We start from the raw sequence: 12,598 nt of genomic DNA on the forward strand, positions 1-12,598 counted from the left end.
AAATATTTTGAAGACACCAATGCAATGAGATGAAACGGTGTATTATCTCTATGTACTTCCATTCTAACTTCCAGCTTTTCAAGCTTATTTTTAGAGCTGAATATAATTTGTAGCTTCCTAAAATATGAATAAGGACTGTGATAGTGAGATACTCCTCACAGTCACATTTGTAGTAGTGATGAAGCAGCAAAAACATGGACAATCTCGGCTTCAGATGGACTGTTTTCCTAAATACGTCACAATAGCCAGCCCACACCGACACACTGTGAGGACGGAGACTGACATACGTGTCAGCTGTTGCAGGACTGTTTGTTAGACAGACTCAGCGGGAAGAGAGAGCTGTTGTCAGAGAGTTGGCAAACATGCCGTCTGCTGACAGTTTGTGATTGACTTGGTCACCTAACTTTGCTACAAGGCACTGGTGACTTGACAACCTGAGCGCAGGTAAGACCATGAGCTGGCTTTGGTAGAACTGAGACATGCCAGTTCACACTGCTGTAACTTTTCTCTGCAACATCCTAAAACAGTTTTGCCTTGTCGCGAATCATTGGTTTGAACTGCACTTTAGTTTGAAAGAGGGAAAATACGAAAGGGACGTGTCTCAGTCTTGATCTATTTCCATATTCTTTGTTTCTGTGGTGGTCGGCAATTAAAAACAAGTAAATACAATCTAGAATATCTTCTGGATTTGAGCTGAGAGATGAGCAGGGGGATCTAGGCGCTAGCCACTTTCTTAGGATACAAAACTGGTTGAACAGTGGCAAAGTATCCTTTTGAAGAGATAAACCACAGCCATTAGACCTCTAAAACTCAGTTTTTTTTATTTATTTCATTTCATAATGTAGATCATGTCTTTTATTTGTTATACAGGTGATTTCTTAACCTTAAATCACAACCTGAAAGACAACAGCAACTCTCTGCACAGTACAGCTGCTAAACATTAAAAACACTGATTATACATCAGATGAACATTAGTAGCAGCAGCAGTCAAGTCCTTCTGGAGAGAGGTGATTAATTCAATATCAGTAATTATGAATATAAATGTCTCACTATGTCCTGCTGTTTGCTTGCTGGGGTCTCGGGCTGCACAGCTGAGGTCCAAAGAAAAGACAGAAAAACAGCGGCCTGTTTTTTTTGTCTCTGTGTCTTTGCTGAATTGGATGATTTGTGAGCCATTGTTTTTCAACAGATAACTGGATACTTGAGTTTCTAAATCTTCTCAGAACAGGAAGAAAGGCAGACATGTTAAGTCATATTAATTATGGTCCCAGAATGATTTGGGATTAAATGAGGAATTACCTTTCGACATTGCAAATTTGCATTTAAATTAAATGTGACCAGTACTGTGATGACCTCACTTCAGATGTATCTTTTGTTTTTCTTGTTTTAAAGTCCATACCTGAGATGAAATTGGGCCTTGGTTCCCCCTGTACAGATCAGGTAGACCCTCCCCACTGCAGATAATCAACTTAAACGTTACGCTAAGTTGATTATCAAACTCTCTGAATACCAGTTTCTCTCTTACAGCCCCATGCACACCGTTTTACAGGCCTGCTGTGCCTAGTTACGGTTGCTAAGGTATAATTCGACAATCCCTGGGAAAAGGGTTTAGCAAACAGTGAGTTTATAATCCTGTATAAATACAAAGCTGTAAAAGATTAGAAAGTTATTAGTAGCACCGGTTTGGAGGTATACTTTAGTTTTCATGCCAGAACTTACCGCTGTCCACCACGTTCCTGGGTTGTCCAGGCCGCAGTTGTCGCTGTACTCCAGGCAGCAGGAGTCCGGCACACGGGTGGCATTGTAAACTTCAAACCAGTCTGTGTGGTTGGTAACTCCGCAGCAGCGAAACTGCACCAGATAAAGACAACAAGTCAAGCTGAGTTTGGCCTTTCATTATCACGACACTGAAATCCTAATGCTTGATATCAAATAAATGACTTCCGCTGATGGAAACGAAAATTATTTACCTGCCAAGAATAAGATTCACTGGGCAAAATAATTCATATGTGCTGTGCGTAGAAAACCCTTAATCTTCCTGATACTGAGCTTCAGACGCTTTTGTACAATCCACATCTCATTTGTCTCAAAGCCCTAAAATCATTTTCTAACTCGCCTGCTTCTTTTTATCTACATCTTCCCCCTCTGTGATTGGTATTATATTGGTATTTTTGATAAGGGATCATGGCTTCCACCACAATCCAATTCATCAGTATACTTCATGGAAAGATAAAGTGCCCCTGATGTTTTGTTCACTCGCTGGACTTTATTTCCACACAGGAATAATGCTGCCCGAGCCGCTCCCCACACCGCTTCGTGCACAGAATCAGGGATTTTGTGTTAATTTAAAACTCGCTCGCCCGCTTAGACAGAAGATCAACTTTGCAATCTATCATGAGGTAAAGCTGAATTCAAATTACATGAAAGCAGGTCGAGAGCGAATCAAAGGGTAAAAACTGCACAGCATCGGAATATTCAAATGTTTTCACCTTGAAAAGTTTACAGCCGGCGTGGAGTATGACCCCGCCTGATTTATTGTGCCCGCGTTTGGCGCCTTTGTGAGTGTTTTTACTACTTCTTCTCTTGTATGTAGATTCTCTTCTATTCTATAGGCGCCCATTAATAATATTCAGGGTGAACTTTGCTCCAGGGACATCTGCTGTATTATCTATTCAGTGACTCAGCATGTATGAAGGAGGCTCAGGAGGGAGAACAGTGACAGAATGAGAGCTGCCTTTTAATGGACTTCATCTCAGCCAGACTTTATGGAGCCCTGTACACACAGCTGCCCTTACTTGACAAGAAAAAAGGCACACATTCACGCTTGCACACATGCATTGTCAACGGGTGGCTCATTCAGGCAGACTCACCTCATGTTATCACTCTGAACACAGTAAAAAAACAACCTCTTCATATTAACACCCACACATGCAGAAACACGCACACATTTGCATATATTATTTGCATAGCAATACATTTCTCTGTCATCATTTGTGCCTTTGCAGTCCCAGTACGCACGCACGCACGCACACACACACACACACACACACACACACAGTTACACAAAATGCCTTGCAGACCCTAGGCACATGCGAGCACACAGGCAAGAGCCCAACACTCAGTGCTTACCGCACATTTGCTAATGGAACAAAACTACAAGCCATAACACTGATCTGTGATGTGAAAAAGGTCCAAAGAGCCCCGAAGTCTCCGATCTATCACTTGATGTCTCCCAAAGGCATTCACCAGCAGCGGCACCCATCCTCTGCAATCCATAATTCCAAATCTCTGTTCCTCACATTGTGTTTTCTTTGCGGTGGAATTTAAGAAAATATAAATAAATAATACAAAGGGGGAAAAAGCACATCAAAGTGAGAGCTGGAAACAAAGATTACCTCAGAGAGTCTACGATGTTTGCATTAATCTCTCTGACAGCATTTTACCACAGCATTTAAACTAGCAAAGCTCTGAGTGTTTGCTACTGTCAGTTGAGATATTCTCCACATTTTTACTGATGCCATTTTTTTTATTTTAGATTGCCAGTATTTTTTACCAGCCTGCTTGTAAATGTCCAGATCCCATTAACTGCGGGATGGATTGCACTGTTTTATTCAAATTTTACACAAAATGGAGAAATGTAAAATCGAATGGCCCCTTCAACGTTTGACTACTCCCTTTTCATCTAATGTGATCACAGTGGTGCGAATGGTGAAACCTTGCCAATAGCAACAGTAAGCGCTGCCACGATGAATAATGCAGTCAGATCGTCATGTATCTCAGCTCGTGACAAGGTATTTTGCATGACTTAACTTGCTAAATGGCACTGAAGTTAATTTTGAATGGGCTGCAATCTTCACAACAGAATGTTTTTTAAAGCATCATTACCTCAACAAACTGTGACTAAGAGGGGAAAATGTCTTAAAGGGGACCCATTATACTCATTTTCAGGTTCATACTTGTATTTAAGGTTTCCACTACAACAGGTTTACATGCTTTAGTGGTCAAAAAACATTTTAATTTCCTCAAAATGCCTGTGATGGAACACCTGTATTCACCTTCTGTCTAAGATGCTGTGTTTAGTGCATTGATGTATGAAAAGATCTGGATACAGAATTGAGGGCAGGACTCCGTTCATTCCTATGAAAGTTGCTCAGTGACGCATAAAGCCAAAAAAGCTCTATTTACACAGTATTAAATTACCCGAATGATCAGTGCTGCTTCCACATTATTGGGCCTGTAAAGTAAGCGCACCAGAGACTTCCCCTGGCCAAGCTGGCTACTCCTGGTTTGGTGCTCTGCTAATTTCAATGGCCTTAAGATGATTCAATCGTACGGGTCTTGTTATCAGAACAAATAGATTAAATCCTGACAGTGAAACAAGTCATTCTGTGGGGGGTTGTGGCGCTTGATCCATAGATTCTTCATTTTCATTTTCAATCCTCTTTTCCAGTGCAAGTGAATAGAATTTTTTGGCCCAGTGGCATCGCATGGCGGATCCTGAAAGTTACAATACCACTGTTTGGTCCCTACCTAAAATTGGCTTCAAAGCCTGGTTCACTTCCTGTGGGCCTGGTTTAGCATCTGTCTTTTAAGACCCTCCCAAAAGTGCCCAATCTGCTCTAAATGGTCAGTGTTTTTTGTGCTGTGTCTCAAATCACATACTTCCATCAGTACACTTCCATGTAGTATACTATGTGCACTACGTACTTATTGACGCAGTGCGCGAATTTCAACAGTGTTATCTTAAACCAAACATGGCTGCTGTGCACTCACCGGAAATGACGACCAGAGCCGTTAGCTAGTTAGCAAACTAGCATTAGCATTCGTGTTATCGTTTACGGTACCAAATCATTACAGACTGCTAAATTAACCCAACAAACATACTGCTGGCTTATACCCAACAACAGTATGGTGGTGCTTAGTGCAAAAAACACATATATTTGTACAATGCAGCGACATTCACGGTCGCACAGTCCTCAACCGCCATTTCCAGTTTGAAAAGTGGTCCCTCCCCTTCTGCTACGTAGCCAAGATGGTGACCACTGAGGGCGAGAAGTGTCCATAGTTCCACACTCAACTTCTTGACCGTTTTGAATGCACCATGCGGGTACTCACAGTGCACTGCATTTTTCCATACTTCTCAGTGTGAACGCACTTATGTACTCAAAATATTAAGTGTAAGTACTGAAGTACGCGATTTGAGACACAGCATCGGTCTTCCATATCTTGGTGTCTCTGCTCCGTCATTGCAGCCAGTGGATGACTGTAACGGCAAATAGCTGCACTATCTACTGTGAAGAATCAACAAGAAAAAGTACTAAATACAACCAGGCATGATCCGGCAAGCAAATAATCCAAAATGGGGTTGAAATGAACAACATCGGCAACGTAGATTACATGTTTCCCTGAGGTTAGCATGTAGCTACATGTACATCAGCAGTGCACTTGCAGTCAGAGAATGACTCTAACAGAGTATAGCGGCCCCTTTTACTATGAAAAATCACCAGTAAAACCTTCTAAACAAAACAAGACATGTTCCAACAGGAATCTGATGCGAAATCGGGGAGAAAATTACAACATTAGCAACCACATTATGTTTTCCTGATGTTAGCATGTAGTTACATGTACGTTAGGAGCATAGTTGCAGCTGGGGAATGACTGTAACGGAGAATAGCAGCACTTTCTACCAGCTTTGAAACACAACAGGACATGTTCCAGCAGAAATATGATTTGACATTGGGGAGAAAATTACAACACTGACACCAAGATTACATGTTTTCCTGACGCTAGAATGAAGCTACATGTAGCACTGTACATAGTGTTAAGGCAGTGGCGTGCTTGAAGCAGATGACCATATAAAGAAGTCAGAGACGGCACACTATGATGTCATACTGTAGCTAGAGTAGAAAAACAATTGGAAAAGCAGAACAGTCTGAAGAGATTTTTGCTCAGAGGGATTACCTCTACATATGTTTAAATAATTATATGACACTTTGACAAAATTTAATATGAACATCCTTCATTTCAACACTATATAACCCATAATAGGTCCCCTTTAAAACTAGAGGGCTTTCTGTCTTAACTATCTTCCAACTTGTGTTTCACATCAGCACCTCCCACCCCCCTGCAGTGATCAAACAACTTACATCAGTTTGTACTATCATCCAGGCGTTGGTCAGACCCACGTTGCCCTCTGTGCCAAAGAGTTGGAGACCCTTCTTCAGATCCCTCTGGGCGTAGTGATCAATCTGAGAAGACAGGATAACAGAAACGGTTGCATCAGAAAAAAGAGTAGTATTTCACTGCTGGAAGGATGGTCTTTTCATAAAACTAGGATGTCTATGCAGTAGAAATATGTAAGTGCTTTTGAAATTGGTGCTATATGGCTGCAGCACCTGCTTTTGCTTAGAGGGTAGAAAACCTCCACACTACCAGAATGGACTGTGCCACACCAGACCAATAACGCTCCTGCTGGTGGGTGACATCATGCCAGTTTGCCCGTTTTGACGCAGGACACAATATGACAGCCGGCTGGTAACAAACAATTTAGTTTTGGAGTTAAACAGTACTCTAAAATATGTTGCTGAAAATGTTTGAAGCAAGAAACAGGCAACAAATTGACAGTATCAGTTTGGTCGGAGTTTGAGAGACACTTCTTTCTCTCGATCCACTTCCATGCTCTTTGTGTCAGTGGTGTTGGGCACACCAAATGCAGAAATACAATCTGTAGTTTGAGCAACAGCCCAGGAGCCAGCGAAAATCTGTCACCCAGCAAGTGTGACCAGAGAGATCTGGGCGCTGGCAAGAAAGAGGAGATTTTACCTTAGCTCATTCACACATAGGTCTACTCCACAAATTATTATGGTATAAAGCAGGTTGGCAAAAATTGGAAAATTGGAAAATTGGCAAAGTGTCCCATTAACAAATCTCATCTCTACCTGTGTGAGTTTGAGTGAGGTGTGATAGAGTATGCGGCCCTTTTAAGCATCAGATGTTTGAAGCAACTTATTTCCATTTTCATCAAGTGAGAACAAAAGTCAAGAAGCCACACTCTGTAGAATATCTTCTAAGTAAACTGCAATGCAATCTGTTCGAAGTGAACTAACTAATACTAAGTAACATCAATTTTATGCCATTATTACATTTATGTGACTGCAGACAGAAAGAACAGAAAGGCAGGAAGCACTGTGTTAATATGGCAGACCTGCTTAGAATAGAATTGAAACGAATAAAATAGATCTTTGTTTCCCATTTCCCCATCTGTCTTTGTCTCATAAATAAAGATAATAAGTACAAAGCACAAACAAACTCAATAAAACCACACATTACAAATACAGTACAGCCGTATCCGTGCAAAGGTCAATGAGACTTATCGAAATCTTTCAGTATGGGAATATAACATGTATCTTTTTGTTTTCCAAATGTGCTGTATTGCATTGTTCAGAAGGGATTATATTACATTCAGGCTAGAGGGGATGTGCAGCATCATTAAAAACAGTAAAACTTTCCTGTATAGCTTACAGCAAAAAATATACAGAATATCTAATGGTGTATTGTGGGAGATAGATGTAGGTGGGTTACATATTAGAACACTAGCTTATCTGGTTACAGGTTGGACAGTAAGTTTGCACAGTGGACTACTCATTTTCAAGGTCACATGGTGGACAACTTGAGCACCAAAAGACCCTAATAACAACATTTTACATGTAAACATGAACTTCAACTGGTCCAGAACTCTGCCGTTCGCATCACCACCAGAACCTTCTCCATCAGTCACATCACTCCTGTCCTTCAGCAGCTTCACTGGCTCCCTGTTAAACATCACGTTGACTTTAAGATCTTACTCCTCACCTTTAAGGCCATCCACAACCTAGCTCCCCTGTACCTCTCTGAACTCTTGACCCCCACCCACACTCTTAGGCCGTCCTCTTCCATCCATCTCACCATCAGCCTTTTATTAAGTGGATTGCTAACTGCCGTCTACAGCAGAACACTGATCAGTTTCAGACTCCAGCCTGCCTCTCCAAACTGGAAGCATACCAACTGTCATCTACTGTAGGTGATACACTGACCATAGAGAAGTACAGTACAGGCCAAAAGTTTGGACACACCTTCTCATTCAATGCGTTTTCTTTATTTTCATGACTATTTACATTGTAGATTCTCACTGAAGGCATCAAAACTATGAATGAACACATGTGGAGTTATGTACTTAACAAAAAAAGGTGAAATAACTGAAAACATGTTTTATATTCTAGTTTCTTCAAAATAGCCACCCTTTGCTCTGATTACTGCTTTGCACACTCTTGGCATTCTCTCAATGAGCTTCAAGAGGTAGTCACCTGAAATGGTTTTCCAACAGTCTTGAAGGAGCTCCCAGAGGTGTTTAGCACTTGTTGGCCCCTTTGCCTTCACTCTGCGGTCCAGCTCACCCCAAACCATCTCGATTGGGTTCAGGTCCGGTGACTGTGGAGGCCAGGTCATCTGCCGCAGCACTCCATCACTCTCCTTCTTGGTCAAATAGCCCTTACACAGCCTGGAGGTGTGTTTGGGGTCATTGTCCTGTTGAAAAATAAATGATCGTCCAACTAAATGCAAACCGGATGGGATGGCATGTCGCTGCAGGATGCTGTGGTAGCCATGCTGGTTCAGTGTGCCTTCAATTTGGAATAAATCCCCAACAGTGTCACCAGCAAAACACCCCCACACCATCACACCTCCTCCTCCGTGCTTCACAGTGGGAACCAGGCATGTGGAATCCATCCGTTCACCTTTTCTGCGTCTCACAAAGACACGGCGGTTGGAACCAAAGATCTCAAATTTGGACTCATCAGACCAAAGCACAGATTTCCACTGGTCTAATGTCCATTCCTTGTGTTTCTTGGCCCAAACAAATCTCTTCTGCTTGTTGCCTCTCCTTAGCAGTGGTTTCCTAGCAGCTATTTGACCATGAAGGCCTGATTGGCGCAGTCTCCTCTTAACAGTTGTTCTAGAGATGGGTCTGCTGCTAGAACTCTGTGTGGCATTCATCTGGTCTCTGATCTGAGCTGCTGTTAACTTGCCATTTCTGAGGCTGGTGACTCGGATGAACTTATCCTCAGAAGCAGAGGTGACTCTTGGTCTTCCTTTCCTGGGTCGGTCCTCATGTGTGCCAGTTTCGTTGTAGCGCTTGATGGTTTTTGTGACTCCACTTGGGGACACATTTAAAGTTTTTGCAATTTTCCGGACTGACTGACCTTCATTTCTTAAAGTAATGATGGCCACTCGTTTTTCTTTAGTTAGCTGATTGGTTCTTGCCATAATATGAATTTTAACAGTTGTCCAATAGGGCTGTCGGCTGTGTATTAACCTGACTTCTGCACAACACAACTGATGGTCCCAACCCCATTGATAAAGCAAGAAATTCCACTAATTAACCCTGATACGGCACACCTGTGAAGTGGAAACCATTTCAGGTGACTACCTCTTGAAGCTCATGGAGAGAATGCCAAGAGTGTGCAAAGCAGTAATCAGAGCAAAGGGTGGCTATTTTGAAGAAACTAGAATATAAAACATGTTTTCAGTTATTTCACCTTTTTTTGTTAAGTACATAACTCCACATGTGTTCATTCATAGTTTTGATGCCTTCAGTGAGAATCTACGATGTAAATAATCATGAAAATAAAGAAAACGCATTGAATGAGAAGGTGTGTCCAAACTTTTGGCCTGTACTGTACCTCATACAAACCCATTTGGGGTGGCCATGGCTCAGGAAGTAGAGCGGGTCGTCCACCAATTGGAAAATCAGCAGTTCCATCCCCAGCTCCTCCAGTCCCCATCTCAAAGTGTCCTTGAGCAAGACACTGAACCCCATATTGCTCCAGATGGCTGTTCCATCAGTGTGTGAATGTGTGAGAGCTGAGTAGCAGGTGGCACCTTGTACAGTAGCCTTGGCCACCAGTGTGTGAATGGGTGTATGTGATAAAAAGTGTTAGAAAAATCACTCTAAGTGGACAGAAGACTAGAAAGGCGCCATACAAGTGCAAGTCCATTTACTATTTATTTCAGCAAGTCCAAACTATCCATTAAATGTTGCAGCTGGTAAAGGTGGAGCTCATTTTCATTAGCATATCCTCCCGAGACCCTGTGTCCTCATGTGAAATCACATTTTTGGTTTCCTGCACCTTATACTTCATTCTGCTTAACTCAGACCTGTTGTCCTCATTTGTGGACGCTTTTTGTGCCATCTAGTGGTAGTAAGAGCACAATACACCAATTCGTGTACAAACAAGATGGCAGCCATCTCTGCCAAGTGAGTCTGCAGCTGATCCCGACACAAAAGTGGACAAAACCTGATCTTATTTAATGGTTGAAACTTATGATTAATAATATTTGTAGTTTGATATGGCAACAAATTTGGTAACAGGCTAAGACACTGTTAATTAGGAAGTACTCATTTGAAGACATTGGGACTGAATTATCGTATCGTTTTAGTTCACTGGGACTTTAGTTTTTTATACTTGTCAGATCCTACTGATCCCAAATAGCTCGGAGAAAAAATGCATTCAAACCAAAAGCTCAGGTCTCAGGAGGTTATGCAGCAATGAGTAGCTTAACCTATAATAAATCATGATTTATTTGTTGATTACATTATCTGTTAATAATCTGAATCTGTAGTAACTAGTAAATTAAGTTATCAAATCAATATAGTGGAGTAAAGAGTACAACATTTGCCTCTGGAGTAGAAGTATAAAGTAGCACTATATTTGAATACTCAAACAGAGTACAAGTACCTCAAAAGAGGTACTTAAGTACAGTACTTGAATAAATATATTTACAGTTTACATTCCACCACTGCAAAGCACAACTAAATGGACAGAGATTAATGATGCTGGTACTCAGCTCATATTTCCTCAAGCAGTCTCACATAAGACTAATAAACTGGTCACAGTAGAAACCAGTTCACTCTGCTGAACTCAAACGGCCTAAATTGGACTTGCTGCAAGTGAACCAACACGCCGCAGGACGACAGGTGCCTGCGCCGCTGTTCAATAAACAAGCAACATGCAGATCCATGTGGGTTTAATTTAGAAGCTTTAGTTCAGCGGTGTGAACCTAAACAAACAAGATAAAAACATTTAACAAAATCAGCTTTTCCAGTCAGCTTTGAATCCTAGAAAACAAACTGTAGGCGTGAGCGCAGTCACAGAGATAAACATGCTTAAACACACCGAAGCTTCGCAGTTACCGAATCTAAAACACATACATTAATTTAAAATCCACAATACAATCAGAGAGCGAGGACGCTATAAGCAAACAGCAAACACACACAGGAGCCGCTCAGCCTTGTTTACACATCTAGATGGTCAATCCCATCAGACATCAATTGCATTGATCTCCGCTGACCTTGCTTTCAGCTACACTGCAGCCTTTTACCCTGTGAGGTGCTGCGGACACTGAACACCTTGTGAAGTCTATTGTCTTCAAACACTCAAAGAGGACGGCCTTCAGTCTGCCAAACAACGTGGGTTACTGAATACATTTAATGGTCATCACTGACAGTACAATAAATATTTCAAAGAGATGAGTGGGGTGAGTTGTTTAGTGACAAAGCCTTCCCACAAATATTGCCAAATGTAATCTGACACTTCCATGAGACAAAAGTTATTTTATGTAGGCACTACAATGATGAATGATTAATTCACTCATATGTCAACACCTGTCCTACACAACTGGATTAACACACCCCTTGCTGGGCTTTTATTCTTATTTGCTTCCCATTTTTAATCTGGAAACATGACAGATATACTGGAAACACCAGATTCTGTCTTAAACCATTCACCAAAATGAGTTTCTGAATAAAGTTGAGTTAAGAAATAGACTAAGCATCTTGTTTTAAGATACCCTGTAGGGCTGTGGGGCAATTGTTTAACAAGTGGATCCCTGTTTAGTTTGAGCATTATGCACGAGCATTGTGATGCAAAACGCATTCCTGCCAAAGATTTCATGGCGTTCCACTTAACAGCTGGAGGAGGTGATGCGCCAAAAACATTCAGCAGTGTGCCAGCAAAGGTAAGAGAGAAGAAGACTGAAGAAGGCTGCAAGACAGTCGGCACGAATGCAAACAGTGGTGGAAAACTGTATGGTATCTCATAGTTTGGTATCTTAAGAGTACTTCACAACTGGCATGCTTTATGTGAGAGGCTCTGGGAGTCTGAAGGTTAAGATACGATGAGGACCTTGATGATGTTCTCTACCTCAGCGGTAAACAGTCTGTAACAAGGGTTACACAACACTGTTTTGCCTCCTCCATGATAATACGTGACTCTGTTATGTGGGACATATTTATCAAAGCGTTACTTTATGTTTTTGACATACCTGTGTCCGACATATTCCAAGTGCTGCACCAGGATCTTCTCTAACAGGGTGCCAGCAGCCGTGATCCTGTAGGCACCATACATACATTTTTTTCTTGACAATTTAGTTCTGGACCACTTTTATGATTTCTGAAGTGTAAATGCTGTCGCCAGAGGTAAAAAGCTACCGTTAGGCTATAAACAAACTACACCACAGTTGCATGACTTCAGCTTTGAGGCTGTAAAGCAAGCCTCTTGTTAGC

At 41.6% G+C, this 12,598-nt stretch overlaps 1 protein-coding gene across 3 annotated transcripts in view; it reads right to left on the reverse strand.

Annotated features, from left to right (window-relative positions):
• The window catches only part of tspan4a (tetraspanin 4a), a 267,734-nt gene that overhangs the window by 18,750 nt on the left and 236,386 nt on the right, over positions 1 to 12,598 (reverse strand). For all 3 annotated transcript variants that reach the window (XM_033620287.2, XM_033620295.2, XM_033620280.2), the window contains 2 exons: positions 6,147 to 6,248; positions 1,720 to 1,851 (listed from right to left, as the gene is read on the reverse strand). In XM_033620287.2, coding sequence (XP_033476178.1) covers positions 1,720 to 1,851; positions 6,147 to 6,248 — 234 coding nt within the window. The remainder of the gene's footprint in view (positions 1 to 1,719; positions 1,852 to 6,146; positions 6,249 to 12,598) is intronic.

This window comes from Epinephelus lanceolatus, chromosome 2, assembly GCF_041903045.1.
Source record: "Epinephelus lanceolatus isolate andai-2023 chromosome 2, ASM4190304v1, whole genome shotgun sequence".
In the NCBI taxonomy this organism is placed as follows: Eukaryota; Metazoa; Chordata; class Actinopteri; order Perciformes; family Serranidae; genus Epinephelus; species Epinephelus lanceolatus.